Here is a 16,023-nt window from a genome sequence, read left to right as displayed (position 1 = left end):
TCTCCTGTTCGACAGAATGAGAGTACTCTCGGGGGACGGTCTCAGGAACTAAGTGGACTCATGTGCAGAGGGCCCCAGGCTGGTGAAAGGGCAAGGAGCACATGTAGCCAATGGAAGGCCTGCAAAGATCACGGTGCATTGCAAGGAACATGCCGAGCTAATATCCCAGGCACCGTCCTTGCCTTGGCATATCCTGTACCTGTGGTTCTGGGGCTTTGCTGGCATGCGGGTGGTCTTTTCTTGCCAAAACTCCCCATCAGCCTGTGTCTTGAGTAAGGATTTGGCTTTTGGGTGTCACCAGGAGCGGCGCCAGGGTTTTTGGCGCCCTAGGCGGGGGTCCTCCGCACTCCCGGTCATCGGCGGCAATTCTGCGGTGGGGGGGTCCTTCTGCGCTCCCGGTCTTCGGGGCACTTTGGCGGCGGGTCCCGGAGCGACTGAAGGACCCGCCGCAGAATTGCCGCCGAAGACCTGGAGCGCGGAAAGACCCCCCGCCGCCGAATTGCCGCCTAGGGTGGCAAAATGCTGCCCCCCCTCACCCCAAATCCTGGCGCCCTAGGCGACTGCCTAGGTCACCTAAATGGAAGCGCCGGCCCTGGGTGTCACTATTTCACGGTGCAGCCGGGTAAGGGATAATGTTCTAGCTGCTTTGCTCTGATGATAGCCAGTGTGGTAGGAGAACATTTGCTGTTACTTGGTGTGAAATTCGGAATCCTGAGTTAGTGACTTACCTAGGGTTTTATTCCTTTATTCCAATCTACTGTAGCTATTTTGTGCTCAGTCACAGAACTAGAGCATAGACCTTTAGAGGAACTGGGACGTAATTCTGTTCTGTAAAGCTTTGGCTCCCTGAACAGTCTCAAGCCAATATTAGATGTACCCATGAATGATGCTGGAGAAAGGAATGGCAGCTCACCTTCCTTTCAGAGAATTGATTTCTTGGGAAAGATACGGTGTCCTTTGTATGTCGGGCATGTTGTACTTGGGTACTGCGTATGTTCGTTAGAGAGGATGCTTCCCAGCAGGTTCCCGGCCCTGTAGTCAGAGCATTAAAGTGTACAGTAGAGATGTATCTGAACCAAACCCTGCATCCAAGCAGTCCTGGACTTTGGTGAAGTTGGGCTCTTCATCCCGACTCTGGCCCCAGAGTGTTGATTCTAAGTGCACCATCTGCAGCATCCGTAGATGTGGTCGAGCAGGGGCAGCAAGGGGCCGACTGGCTGACGACTAGCCCTAAAACTAGCCTTCTCGTACATCCCCTTGTTTGGGTCCCAGGGAGGGCTGGGGAACTGGGGGCGTGAGGGGAGTGCTGGAGAGGCAGGGTTTGAGTTTCACTTTTCAGGGGGCATGGGAGAGTTTTCTTGTTTCTCTCTGAGAGGGAATGGAGTAGCACACCGCAATAGAGAACAGGGACGGGGGAGTGTCAGGGCGGGTCCCCCCGCCCCAGGCTGGCCTCTGATGTATTTTTTTAGCTGCGAGGCTGAAGTTAAAATGCAAAAGCAAGTGGAACTCTGGAGGTTGCGTTTTAATTCTGTATTCCTTTAAAGACAGAACATGTCACTAAGCCAGGCACTCGGCACGCACTCCGCAGGGAGGGGCGTGGCTTTACCTGAAAGGCCTCAATCCTGCGCCAGCCAAAGCTCTCCTGCCTGAAATGGGAGTTGGAGCCGGCCCCTAGCGCGTGTGAAGGTTGCTGAATTGAGACCCCTGGCAGCTGAATTCTCTGCCTGCAGATGCAGCCGCTGTGTAAGACTCTCCCACACTGCACTGCCCTTGTCCCCCCTGTGACCCTGGAGAGGGCCCCATCTGAGAGGACAATCTCCATCTCCAAGGCCTGTAGGTCCATGGGACCTCTTGCTGAGTTCCCCTTCAAGGGACCAGTTGTTGCCAACTGTGATGTGCAAACTTAAGCCACTGAACAGCCATTAGTTAGGGATGGGTTTTGGTTATTCGCCACCGACCTGGCCAGGATTCAAACCGGTGTTTAGCAATTAAGGACTCACTGTCACATTCTCATTCTCCCCTGTCACCTAGCCCTCTGTCGTCTTTGGCACACTGAGGCACCAAGCCCCCGGATGGACAGCACACGCCTGTTGTTCTGGCAGGCGCTTTGCGCTGGAGCAGGCTTGTCCATCGGGGTCTCCCCCAGCGGGTTGTTGTAGTTTGGCCCCTGCTGTTTTTCCCCCTGTTTTGTGCATTCGTCCAGTTAGTTCCTGTGATAAATGACAGAGGGAGATGGCCCTTCTGCCCCCAGCATGAGCTGTTCCTGTAAGATTTTCCCTGAGTGACAGAGGAGCACCCTGGGAAGAGGTTACAGACTAGGCGAGAGAGGCACTTGCGTAAACCACTGCAATAATGCTCAGGACCCTCGGTTCCTGAATGAGATGCATGGGAAGTTCCCGTTCTTGCCCTGTGTCATTTAAAACTGAATAATACCTATAGAGAGGGCCTGATTCTCATTAATCTGAAGGCCCCTTGGCCCCTGTCGGGCAGTCAGGAAGGAGTACACGTGAGAATCAGGCCCGAGGTGCTGTAGACCAGTCTGTGAAGGTGCTATGCAGATGGGTCATCTCTGTTCATCGTCCTTGCCAAGATTTCGGTCATTTCTTTCTGGACTCTGAATTTCCTGGACCATAGGCACATTCCTGTGCCCCGCACAATGGGGCCTCCGGTGCTACTTTATTGTCAGTGACAATTATCTAAAATTGCCAGTTGCTTTCCCAGTCCCCAGCTGCCGCCCCCACCAGCAAGGGGGGAGCTTGCATCCTGCGCCTGGGGTGTTAATGTCTCCTCAAAAGGACAGGCTGCGTCTTCAGTGTCTCCCCCACGCAGTGTTGTGGCAGGGAGAGTTCAGAATGCTGCTTGTCCTAATTTGTTAGTCTCTAAGGTGCCACAAGTACTCCTGTTCTTCTTCTTGTCCTCTGGGTCTCTCAGCTCTCTGGAGACCGGTGCAATTCCCATGCAAGTTTTGCATAGCTGAGAAGGTTCCTCCTATGGAATTAAATTTACAAAAAGAAGACTGTTCTATGGACGGTGCCTTCATGATTTCCTAACCCACTGTGAGAGATACCAATGACTTCAGTAAAACACATAATACAAGTACAAAGCTTTTGCTTCTTTGCATGAACCTAAGACTGTAAGAACAGCCATACTGGGTGAGACCAATGGTCCATCTAGCCCAGTATCCTGTCTTCCGACAGCGGCCAATGCCAGGTGCTTCAGAGGGAATGAACAGAGCAGGGCAATTATCAAGTGATCCATCCCCTGTTGTCCAGTCCCAGTTTGTGGCAGTCAGAGGTTTAGGGATACGCAGAGCATGGAGTCGCCGCCCTGACCATCTTGGCTAATAGCCATTGAGGGACCCATCCTCCATGAACTTATCTCATTCTTTTTTGAACCCAGTTATACTTTTGGCCTTTACAACATCCCCTGGCAATAAGTTCCAGATTGACTGTGCGCGGTGTGAGGAAGTACTTCCTTTTGTTTGTTTTAAACCTGTTGCCTGTTTATTTCATTGGGTGACCCCTAGTTCTTGTGTTATGTGAAGGGGTAAATAACACTTCCTGATTTGTTTTCTCCACACCAGTCATGATTTTACAGACCTCTTTCATATCCCCCCTTAGCTGTTTGTTTTCTGATCAGTCCCAGTCTTTTTAATCTCTCCTTACGTGGAAGCTGTTCCGTCCCCTTAATCAATTTTGTTGCAGTTCTCTTTACTTTTTCCAGTTTTAATATAGATATTTTTAGCTGGAGTGACCAGAACTGCATGCAGGATTAGATGTGTGGGCATGCTGTGGATTTAAATAGTGGCATTATGATATTTTGTCTTCTTATCGATCCCTTTCTTAATGGTTCCCAACATTCTGCTCACTCCTGACTGCTGCTGAACAGATGGTTTCAGAGAGCTATCCACGATGGCTCCAAGATCTTTCTTGAGTGATAACAGCTAACTATAGACCCATTATTTTGCATGTACAGTTGTTATGTTTTCTAGTGTGCGTAACTTTGAATTTCTCAGCATTCAGTTTCATCGCCCTGAAAACATCTTGCTGTAAAAAGCAAAACAAACAAAAACCCTTTGACCATTCAGCGAGCAATGACCTGCATTAACTGTGTCTTTTCCTCTCTCCACAGCTTTGTTACTGCTGTACGATGTTACAAACAGAGCATCATTTGACAACATCCAAGTAAGTTGGACACGGTCAGGTCCCAGGGGGAACGTGCTGAGAGTTTAAGGCAAATACTTTGTGTTCCTTGAGTTGTTGTATGCAGGTTGGTTGGTTGGTGTTGATGGCATCCTAGAATTGTTTTGCAGTGTTTATAAGATCCTATTGGCTGGTCTGTTCTGCCTCCTCTTCAGAGCAGGGTTGGTGCACCAGGTCCCGTAAACCAGGACAACTCTCCCCTCCCTGAAGCTCACGCTAAGCTCTTCAGTGCAAACCTTTCTGAAGACAGATTCATTCTTTTCAGCCGTTGTTATTTTGGCTGGTGCCTCAGCCTTTCAGGGCTCCAGTCTGGCATGGCAGGGCGAAGTCTGGAATACCCGGGCACAGGCAGCTATCATGCTAATTCTGGCCAGACATGAAGTAGGAAGTTCTGGAGGTCTCACAAGACCCGGTTTTGGCAAGATCTGTAGCCTGTTTTTGCAGACCCAAGAGACTTCAAGAATTAGAAGACACTTGAGCAAAAGCTCGAGTTTTGCATGCTCCTCTGTACTGCCAAGCCTTTTGATGCCTTCCTGCTATCTGTGAGTGACCGACTCGGTCTTGAGTTCTGAGCAAGGGCTTGTTCTGCTCTCTGCACTCTTGTTCCCAGGTTGCATTCAGAGGCAAGTGCACTTACAGAATAAATGACTGTGAACAATTAGGACCTTGCGAGACACGGAGATTTCTGTGTAACGCTATGGAGCTTGGAAAAGAAATAATCACAGTCTGGTTACCAGGAGACTGATTCTGTTGACACCAAAAGACTCGCTAGAGTATTGACACTTGCTGCTGGGTAATGGGAGCAGCAGGGGAGAATGTCTTTTCCATTCAGATACAGGAGTCTGATGAGAAGGGGTGTATATCTAGCTATCTCCCTAAGAACACTGCATGCCTCTTCTCCGGAGAACTGGCCCTTGCAATCGATGCAAGTAACTTGCATGCTGATACAGTACTGGGTATGATGATCCACATCTCCAATCCTGCTCATGACTGCCCTACTGTCGATCCCTCCCGCTCTTATTTTTACTGATATTATCATAGCACCTAGGAGCTCTAGTCACGGACCGGGTGAGGACCCCATTGTACTAACACACAACAGAACGACAGTCCCTGCACAAAGAACTTCCAATCTAAGTGTAAGACACAAGATACCAGATGGAGGAAAACCGACCAACAAGGGAGTGCACAGAAACAACGAGGCCATATTGGTCAGCACAACAGGCTGCGGTCTCAGCCCACCAGTGGCCTGACAATCGTCAAGTTATTTTGTTGCCATCACAGCAGAAGAGATTTGAAGGAGGGCTCTGCAGGAGGACAGTGGGGTGGCTTGGCAGATGTGGAGGGAGAGCGTAGGCAAGGCTGGGAGAAAGCTCGAAGGTGGTGGTTTGAAAATGTAACACGTGGTATCTTAATTACAAAAGGAACTAAACTCGGGGCAGCAGCTGTCTGAGCTGGCATTGGGAAGTGAATTATTTTATATCAACGGTGGAAAGCTTTCATTTTAAAATGCACGTTCCATTACCTTTCACTAAACGGTACAAGAAAATGTCAGGGCAGTGTGCGAAATGCTGTGTTTGTGAAAATAGGACCTGTTTGGCATTTGTAATACAGTACAGGAAAACTCAAATGTTGGGTGGATTCATGTTTCACTACAAGTATTTCACATACCTGTGTTCTGCTCACACACCAGGGTGGGGGAGGAGAGGTGGGGAAGAGATTCACAAACACACTTCACCCCTTGCTGTCATGTAGATGAGTTGCTCTTTGTTACACTGTTGTAGCCTGTGTTTTGTATTCATGTTGGATCTTTCTGATTAGAGCATTTTCAAGTCCACTTAGTTTTTGGCCTCCTATGTGAGAACTGTTTAAAAAACCCATAAAGCATCACCCACCATCCCACTGATTGTTGAATCTAGAACTGGTTCCATTTCTCCAGCAGCAGAGTATGATGCTAGCTGGGGAGGGCTCTGAGTTACTACAGAGAATTCTTTCCCAGGTGTCTGGCTGGTGGGTCTCACCCACATGCTCAGGGTTTAACTGATCACCATACTTGGGGTCAGGAAGGAATTTCCCCCCCAGGTCAGATTGGCTGAGACCCTGGGGGTTTTCACCTTCCTCTGCAGCATGGGGCAGGGGTCACTTGCTGGTTTGAACTAGTGTTAATGGTGGATTCTCTGTAACCTGAAGTTTTTAAATCATGATTTGAGGACTTGAGTAACTCAGCCAGAGGTTCCGGGTCTATTACAGGAGTGGGTGGATGAGGTTCTGTGGCCTGCGATGGACAGGAGGTCAGACTAGATGATCACGACAGTCCCTTCTGGCCTTAAAGCCTGTGAGTCTCTGATCCTCATTGGCCAGGCAGTGGAATTTTGGCTTGGTGAAACTGAGACAGTGCTTGGAAGAAGCACTGGGAAGTAGCGACTGTGGTGGCGTCTGATTCCTGCCTCTCGCTTCCCTGAAGGGTCGTGTCCTCCATGATCTGTAGCATTGGACGGATGCTCCAAGTGGGCTGACGGCAAAACAATGTAGAATCCCAGGTGGGCAAACTCTGTCTCCCAGGCCTTTCCATTAAAGCGCTGAGTTTAGCGCATCACATTAAAAGCCAGGAGTATCCAAAACTCCCACAATAATGAGATGCGTGGCTCATGGTGATGTTACTACCTTTATCTAATCATCTTGAGCCTCCTGGGATTGGAAGGAGATGACAAAGGATTAAAGTAGGTCTTGCTCTTACCCCTTCCCCACCTTCCCTGCTCCAAGAGAGGGCTGTGTGCAGCGAAGGGCTCGAGTTGTAGAGTTCTGACTGGAATTCCCGCCTAGCACACAGCAACTACACCGCACCGCGTATCTTGTCCTTTACAAAGGTCCATCTAGCCCAGAATCTTGTCTTCTGACAGTGGCCAATGCCAGATGCCCCAGAGGGAAAGAGCAGAACAGGGAATCATCAAGTGATCCACCTTGCTCAGGGCATATCCTGACATCTCCGGGTTTGGCCCTGTGTGAATTCCAGGCTTGACTTGATGGTGACTCCATTTGTTTTCTGTCATGTAACGAGGCTGAGTGAATGGGTGGCCAGCACCCGCCACCATTTGGGATGAGAAAGTCCTGCTGCGTGTGAGTCTGTGAGGTTGCCATCTGTGGTGGCTGCATGAGTCCGTATGGATTGGGCCAAAGCATCCCAGCTTGTTGCTAGAACTCCCGGAGATCCCCCCACACGAGCATGAGTTTAATCCCATCCCCTCACACCCCAGGCCAGGCAGTACCAGCAAGGGTCACCAGGCACCGCCGACAGTCTGGCAGGTCCAGGAATATCTTTGCATGGTGTTAAACTGCAGGAGCCGAGCTCTAGCTTCCCCCCACGGGCCATGTAGCTGATATGTTCTCTCTCTCCCACTGCTCCTTGGGGATTTCATGCTGCAGAATTTGTCCCCTCTTGGTGCAGGGTCTGTTGCCTGGCCCTTCCCTGGAACAGTGCTATGGTCTCCAAGGGCGGTGGCCCCAAACCCTGCGTTGTGTGGGAGAGGCACCTGTGTTTGGGGCCGCCCCGTAGAGCACGGTCTGTTGTTTATAGGGACCATCTAGGGCTCGGTCGGGCAAAGGGAACTGCGTAGATGGACCTGTTGCCAAACCTGGGGCCCAGCCCTGTCCCCTGAGCAGTTGTGCCAGGCTCAGAAGTGCTTCCGCTCGGAGGGAGGCTGGTGAGTGGGGACCCTGCCCCGGGTTATTCGGGGGGGTCTGTGTGCCTCTACTGCTCTACCCCGCACCAGCAGAGCTCGGCCATGATGGTTCTGTGCCCAGTGAGCATCCGCGGAAACCAGGGCCGGCGTTAGACGCGCTGGGGCGCAGGGCAGGAAGCTGCAGGCCGAGCCCCACAGAACACCTTAGCTTTGTGGGGGCCACTGTGGTGTGGGGTCCCAGCGCTGGCTGAAACTGGGCCCACAGGGGGTGGTCGTGGCCTGAGTGTGCAGGCAGCCTGGTCTCCGTGTGGGTTGAGATGGGAGGGGCCATTTCTCCCGTCCCGGGCCTAGTCCCTGTGGCCGAGCTCTTTGCAGGCCCCTAGAGGGGAGAGGTTCGGTCACACAGCCGTACTTGCAAAGCCCCAGGATGCAGGGAGGAGGGTTTCAGGAAGAGGGAGTGAGAGGCCCCCAGAGAGCTGCTGTCAGGCGATCCAGGAAGGTGCCACGGGGCGAGGGCAGCAGTTTAGCATAGAAGTAAATGCAAAGCTAAATAGAGGAGCTTTGTGTCTGTAATTACTGCAGAGCTGGGTGGGTAATTTGCTTTGGAAGCAAGCGTCCTCTCTCCCACGCAGACCTTGCGCTGGCTCCAAGCCGGGGGAGCCGATGAGAGGCTGCGGAGAGACGCACCTGAGAGGCAGCGACTCGATCGGAACGAGCCCTGGGGTTCCTCTCTGGGGAAATGGAACTTGCTCGCTGATGGGGTCACTGCTCGCGCTGGAAAGGGGGCCTTGCAGATCAGGTCTGGGCTGGCGACAGGGAGGGAAAAATTGCTCCCTGCTGCTGCCCTTGCTGTACCTGCTGGGTCAGCAAAAGGCTCCCGGCTCCAGGGATGTCAGTCCCGCCCCTTTCCCAGAGCTCCGCTGCCGTGCTGATGTCTCCAACAGGAGCAGGGGGTGATGAGATGAAAGAAGAAGGGAAAAGTCTGAGAACAGGCTGCCGGCAGAGCAGGCTCGAACCAGACCCCACTTGAAAGCTTTCTACGAGGCCTTTCAACTTCAGAGATGAAGAGGTTTCCCCTGCACTTGGCATCTGGAGCCCTGAGCGGCGCACAGAGCACATGGTGTCGCTTCAGCCCACTTCAAAGGGGAGCTGGGGCCGTTCCGCCCACCACACGCAATGCAAGGGCTGCATGAGGTCTCCAGGTGCAGCAGTCAGACCAGCAGGTCGTCCTGCCTCCACCCCGTTCCCCCCGGGGTGCAGGAGCTGCTCTGGGGAGAGAATTCAAAGCTGATCTCCCTGGCTCAGTTCACTCCGTCCACAGCCCTGGGGTGGTTCCAAGCCAGCCCCGTTGGCACACGCCCAGCTCACCCTCCTGTGCCAGGCCAGCTAGAGAGGCAGGAGCGCTCAGATGTCTTGCGGATCTTCCCAGCAGGGGATGTGGGATTGCGAGGAGCTGCGTTCTGCTCAGACGCCGTCGTTGTTCGGCTTTACCTGCACGCTGTCAGAGTCAAACAGCCGAGAGAGGGCCGGTGTGTGTCTCCGGCTCCTGGCTTTGCCGGGATTCTCCGCGGGCAGCGCCTCAGGGCATTAAATGCCATGGAAAATCTGTTGTACAGACACCTGCTCCCCTGGAAGTGGCTCCCTCTGAACCTGATCTGTGTCCCTGCCCCATGCTTGGTCTCCCACCGCCTGCACCTTGTTAACACCAATTATTCAAACAGATAATGAAGGTGGAGTTTAAAAACCCAGGTTCCTGGTCTGTTCAGCACTTGCATCCAGGGGCTCAGCCCCATCTTCAGAACTCCTGATGCTGCACCAGCCCTCTGCTCCTTGCCCTGAGTGGCCCCTGGAGCCGGGGCTGATGGGGGTGCTGTGGGTCAATCATTCCTGTGACTAATGCACGCAGATTTCAGGTTTCTCATCCCTGGAGACTCCCACTCCGCGTGTACCATGAGGAAAAACAATGCACGGCAGCCAAATCCATCCCTGGGGGAACGTGGTTGAACCCAGTGGCATTCGTCCGGGGATGGCATTGGCCCAGTTGGTTTAAAAGACAAAGGACGGGGCTGCGCTGTGACAGGCTCTCGGAGCCAGGACGTGCGCTCTCCCTGCAGCGCTGGTGGAACAGTACAGCGAGCACCTGGATCATCCCCATCCCCCGTCGTGGTCCCTCCGCAGGGCATGAACTCCGGACCTTCCGCACCAAAGCACAAGCTCTGCCATTTGAGCTTAGGAAGTAACTCCATTAGCAGGAAGCGGTAGTAGGCTGTTATCCTTTGAAGCCAGGATACACATTTTCAGTGTTACTCTCACAGACACACGCCCAAATGGGATCAGCTCTGCTGACTAGCAAGGAGAGACAATAGGGCCACAGTCTCATTCCTTCTCTGCCCTCTTAGGGACTGGCGCTCGCAACCCCAGACTTGAGCAGAAGGTGGGGCTGGACAGGGGATAGGGCTAGCAGCTAGACCCTGAATGGGTGCTGGGTTGGGCACAATCTCACCCACCATAGGAGAGCTCCTCTGAAATGCACACTGCCTTTCCCCGCCTCCCTCGGTCCTGCTGGGCCCTGAGGCCCCGGCGGTGCAGCTGACGATGTGCTGGCATTTCATTATGAAGATATTTTGGCACCATGTAGCTGTGCTGTTTATTAGTAACGTTCGATGTTTGTCAAGGGGGCTGATGATTACAGCTCTCTCCCTATTAACATAAACATATAAAATAGTCATCTGCTGGCTTAAATATTTGTCCACTCCAGAAAAATGAAATGACTTAATAGCATCTCCGAGAGGCTCTTTTGCTGGTTGGCTGGCTGTCCTTGCCTTTCCTACCTAGTAACTTTAAATGTCACAGCCGCACTTCCCTGTCATTCTTCCACCCTGGGCTGACTGTGCCATGCTCATAGTTTTGGGTAGTGAATATAAATGGATGGTGCCCACATCCTGGGCCAACAATGCTGGGAAAGGCAGGTCTTTGCCATTCGTACCTTTTGAGTGTCCCAGTGAGTTCCTTCCTCTTGAATGCCGATCTCTGCTCCCAAAACACGTAGCTGGGATCATTGCATCATCTGGCAGTGAAGGAGTTAAAGATAGAAGACTTCTTTTTCCTTTTTTCTTTTTAAAGAACACCGTCAAGATGAAAGTCATGCCAAAGAAAAAGTGCTTCCCCACCCTCGACCCCGCCCCCCATTCCTAGAACCACCGTTGCTTGTTAAAACGGCCAAAAGTTTAAACCTCTCCCTAGAGAGGGCTTCCCATTTTCCCCAGCTAACACAGGCCGGTTCCCCATTTATCCCCAGATTTACTGACTGGTTCCTCCTGTGCTAGCACAATGCTGCTCCGGTATGCGTCCCCAACGCTGCAGGGGAATGGTTCAATCCAAAGGTTCGCTCCGTGCTTTGTTTTAAAAGAGCGGTTCACGTCTTATTCCAGAAAGCTCAGCTGTTGGGGTTTTTTGGCATAGATCCTGAATTCTAGCCCTTGGCTAATTTTGCCCCTGTTCTTTAAAAACGTTTGTTTGTTTGTTTGTTATTCAGTCTGATGGTTATGTGACAAGTTCCCCTCCCCCCCGGGGTGCCACTTGGAACTGGGGTACCAGTGAGCCTGCCCGACCCACCAGCCCGGGTTCCCTTTACACTGTATTGCTGAGGAAAGCCAGCCAAGCCCTTCCCCAGACTGCATGTCTTCAGACTGCACTTTACCAGCACACACACAGGTAGGGACACATCTGGCTGCAGCTACACACCCAGATGCTGAGATCAGCTCTGCATGGGGAGGCTCAGCTAAGGGATTGCCCAGTACTCAAGTGCACACCCCCCTCAGTGGGTAAACCAAAATTGTACCATCTTGCGCTGTACAGGGAACTCTACAGCGTAAGGTCCTGAAATTCACCCCCTCCCTCAATGTGGAGAGAGAGAGACCGCTTTCTGCCCCAAGTGATGATTTCCACACACTGGGTTTAGACAAAACAAAAGCAAGTTTATTAAGTACAAAGGGATACATTCTAAGTGATTATAAGGGATCGCAAACAGATCAAAGCAGATTACCCAGCAAATAAAACAAACACGCAAACTAAGCTTAATATACTAAAGAAACTGGTTATAAGTAGCAAATTCTCACCCTACATGTTGTTTTAGGTGGATTGCAAGGAGTCTTGAAGGCAGGCTTCACTTGCTTGCAGCTTAAAATTCCAGATATTCCTTTCACAGGCCTGGGCTTAGCCCTTCTCCCCTAGTCCAGTCTTTTAGTTTTCAGGTTTCCAGCAGTCCTCTTTCTTGGGCGGGGAGTCAATGAAGAACCAGTCACGATGATGTCACTCCCCTGCCTTAAATAGATTTTGCATAGGGTGGGAACCTATTATCATGGAGTCCAATACCAGATGACTTGGTCAGATGACCCTGCAGACATAATTCAGAGGCTGTTTGTAGCGTCCCCAGGAAGACTTCCCTGAGATTAGCACCTTCAAAAACCTATTGTTTTCCCTACTGGCCCTTCCCAACCAGCCATCCAGACTGATTGCATTCTGTCTAGTGGGCGTTCTCCAGGTGTAAACACCTTTGTACTAGATGCATAGACAATATTCCTAACTTCAGATACAAAAATGATACATGCAGACAAATAGGTTAATCATATTCAGTAAATCATAACCTTTCCAGTGAGATCTCACGTGACCCATCTTGCAAAAAACACATCTTAGTTATGCCATAATCCTATCGTAACCATATCTCTATGAAGAATATGGGACATAGTGTCACAGATGAGAAAAATTAACAAAAATACTTGGGGTGTCTCTCTTTCCTCTTCAGTCTTATTTACCTTGTGTTCCTAAGCCTGCATACGCACATGCTGGGATCAGGGAAAACATCCCTTTCTGATGTACCGTAGCAAGGCACGGTTCAGCACGATATCGGATTATAGTGACTTTTTTTCTTTACCGTCCTCTGAAGAATCCAGCATTTTCCACTGTTAGAGACAGGGATCTAGATTAATTGGAGATTTGATGTGCTCTGATGTGGCAGGGTACCGTACAGGCCAGGCTGGTATTCTGCTCCATATCGGCAGGAGGCTGTTAACACCTCAGAGGGATCAAATGATCTGATTCTGTACAACAGGAGACTAGAGGGACCCTTGGCCTGCTCCATGGTGCCAGTTGCTTTATTCTTGCCTCTCAAGGGACAAGAGAAGGCTCTGCAGCTTTCGCAGGTTCGCTAATCCTGATTACAGGCAGCTATACAGGAGTCTGAAGATTTATCACCTGCTGGGCTGAAGTTCGATATGTGTGTACATCAGCTCTCTGAATTCCTTGCTATAAATCAGAGCAAGAAACCCTTTTCCATTGCTGCTAAAAGGGAAGAAAAGAGAATGGGGATTAGAAAGCACCTCTAGCAAGACCATCTGGGAAGATTATGTAATTAGGCACAAGGAGAATGGTTTGCCAGAGGCTTTTCTTCCTTTCTTACAGGCTCTGACCTCCCTGCCGACTGGCTGCTGTTGCAGGTATTTCTGAGAGCGGCAGTTTCAGAACTGCTGGTTATAACGCTCTCTTCGCTGACCGTTTACGTTTCTCAGCACCTAGAGTACAGCTGGCCATGTGGCCTTTCACGCTCTGTCCTTTAATCACAGGTTATCAGTGAGCAGCAACTAGAACATGTGAGTAGGGGACTTTCCCAAATGAGAGACCCATTGCATTCCAGGGAGTTTCTTCCACCTAGTTGTGGAAATGCAGCAGTTCCCCGATGGGAGGATGGAGCAGGGCTTACTCGGCTGCATAAGGTTACTTGTGTGAAAAGTGTTGGCAGGATCAGGCCTATGCCTGCATTTCTAGTTCTTGGTGTATCTTAGGGGTTTATCTGGCCGCCCATCATCATAAAATCAATAGAAATAGCAAAGTCCCCAGTGGACGACATGGAGTCTCTGGCACTTCCCGAGTTGGGGGCCAAATCTCTGCTTGGGGAAGGAGTTTTGGTTGAGTTTTTTAGATTTTGCTAATTTCTTCTTTGGGTGTTTTTTATTATGATTATTATGATGATGATAATTATTTGCTGGTGGGGGCGTTGGGGTTTGGAGGTGTCAGTGTTGTGGTTTGGGGGGAGAAGGGAGGCTCAGTTTTGGGGTTGCAGGGGAAAAAGTGGGGGTCCATGACGTGAGCCATTCTCATAGCAGAAAGGCTTTTTTGAAGAAGCTTTGCAGCATTTTCTGCAGTGGGTCATTACTTGTTAGTATGTCTGGGCACTCTGTAACGTGCTCTTTTGTGATTCATTTTAATCCACAGCACAGTAAAAGGGCAGATCCACTGTCATTCTCAGAGAAGGAATGTTGACATATGCAGTATTGCCTGTCCCAAGCATTCAAATATCATGAGTCAGGCCTTAGAAAATCATGAGGTTGTCTTAAAATTCATGAGATTAAACAAAGTAATAATAAACTGATGGGTTCTTATTTTCCTTCTGGTTTTTTAGCCTTTGGGGTACAAGCTTTTCTTTGCAACTACAAGAGCTAGAAACTTCCTTTTCTTTTTTTTAATGAAAGTTGAGATCCTCACATAATCACAGGACTCCGGGAGCTGGAGCATTAAGAAAAATACCAAATGGTGTGAGACCTTTTCTTTATACTAGTGAGAGCTGGCAATGCTGGCAGACTGCTCATGTGTGTTGGTGTTTGCAGGATCAGGCTCCTAATAGGTAATTACATATTAGTGTTTGGGGGAGGAATTTGAAAGACTGAACTTCTCTTGTGCCTGGGGCATGTTTTAGTGGGCGGTGTGGGGTCCCTGCCGGTCTCCTGGACCGTGTGCTTTTGTTTCAAAGTTGTTGCCAGAGGGAAATTTTACCTTGTAGCACCAAACTTTCATCTGGAATCCAAGGGTTTCAAAGTCACTGGGAACTCGCATGTTGTGAAGGGCTGCACTGTTGGATCCTGAGCCAGGATCAGGGCCTAAAATGCCATATCTATAGCCTGGATCCTTCTCTCAGAGAGAGGTTTGCTTTGGCCTGGAAGGCACCAGAACTGTGTGGTTGTGCTGTGCAGGGAGGCAGACCAGAGAAAGCCCAGATAGGGTGAGTCTGTGTATCTATGTGCTGTGAAGCTTTGCTCTGCAGGGGGGGAGTAGGGAGGAGTTGCTGTGTGTGTGTGTGTGTGTGTGGGGGGTGTCCTGCTGGGGAATTGACCTAGAGTGTCGGATTCTGTGCTGAGCCCCCCACATCCGTCCTCGTGGCTCCACCAAACAAGCCATGTGTGTGCAAAACCTCATTTGTGCAGGGAGGGAGGATTTGGTTGCATTAAGTGGTGGCTGTTGCACACCCAGTGGCTGCTGCCCACCTGCTGATCAGCACAAATACATGGTCCAGTTTAGATACGTCTTTTATTCAGTTACAAACCTGCCACCTCTGAACACCGCTATTTAAAGCCATTAATTGGCATTTAATTAGCAACCCGACCCGAACAGAAGCATTATCTGGGGGCGCTTAAATTTGGAGCGTGACGGTTCTGAGCAGGCCTCACTCTCGTTCTGTGGCATTGGGTTGTGCTGTAACAATAACCGAACCACCACTCAGCGTTTGTCTAGTGCTGTGCATCTTTGGAGGGCTGTGAAGCACTACCTAATCCTCGCGACCCGCCCTTGATGCGCCAGCGTCACACTCGTTAATATTAGTGACAGACATGCAGCAAGGGAACAATAGATTCTTCCCTAGCAGGCAGGGCGCTTGCATCCAAAGGCATTTGTGTTTTCTTTATTCTGGGTTAAAAGGATGCTGTTCAATCATTTAAATCCCATAATTTAGGGCAAATCTTTGAAAACTGTATCTCCCTGCAGGAAAATGACACCAATTGTGTCCCCCTTCACTCCTGCCCTGTATTGTTTATAACAGCACCATGACCGTCTGCTGACTCCTGCCATTATGATAGAACACTTCCTCTCCTCCATTACCCGCTTTGAGCAAATAGTTAACTGTTGACACTCTAAAGCATTGGAGTTAGCGCCCATTGAGAGGAAATGGGCAGTTCATACCTCACAGCTATTGTTTCAGGCTCTCTGCAAACTCAGACATCCCAGTATCATTTTCACAGAGGTCACATTTTTTAAGTTTTTCTTTGCAACCAAACTAACTAGACTTATTTTTTTGAATGAAAGCTGAGACTCTGCAG

The 16,023-nt window shown here is 50.4% G+C and overlaps 1 protein-coding gene across 2 annotated transcripts in view; it reads left to right on the top strand.

Annotated features, from left to right (window-relative positions):
• The window catches only part of RAB26 (RAB26, member RAS oncogene family), a 200,277-nt gene that overhangs the window by 142,551 nt on the left and 41,703 nt on the right, over positions 1 to 16,023 (top strand). For both annotated transcript variants that reach the window (XM_034784219.1, XM_034784220.1), the window contains exon 5: positions 4,132 to 4,184. In XM_034784219.1, coding sequence (XP_034640110.1) covers positions 4,132 to 4,184 — 53 coding nt within the window. The remainder of the gene's footprint in view (positions 1 to 4,131; positions 4,185 to 16,023) is intronic.

This window comes from Trachemys scripta, chromosome 10, assembly GCF_013100865.1.
Source record: "Trachemys scripta elegans isolate TJP31775 chromosome 10, CAS_Tse_1.0, whole genome shotgun sequence".
In the NCBI taxonomy this organism is placed as follows: Eukaryota; Metazoa; Chordata; order Testudines; family Emydidae; genus Trachemys; species Trachemys scripta.
The sequence above is the reverse complement of the archived record's forward strand: the minus strand, read 5'-3'. Positions and strand labels throughout refer to the sequence as shown.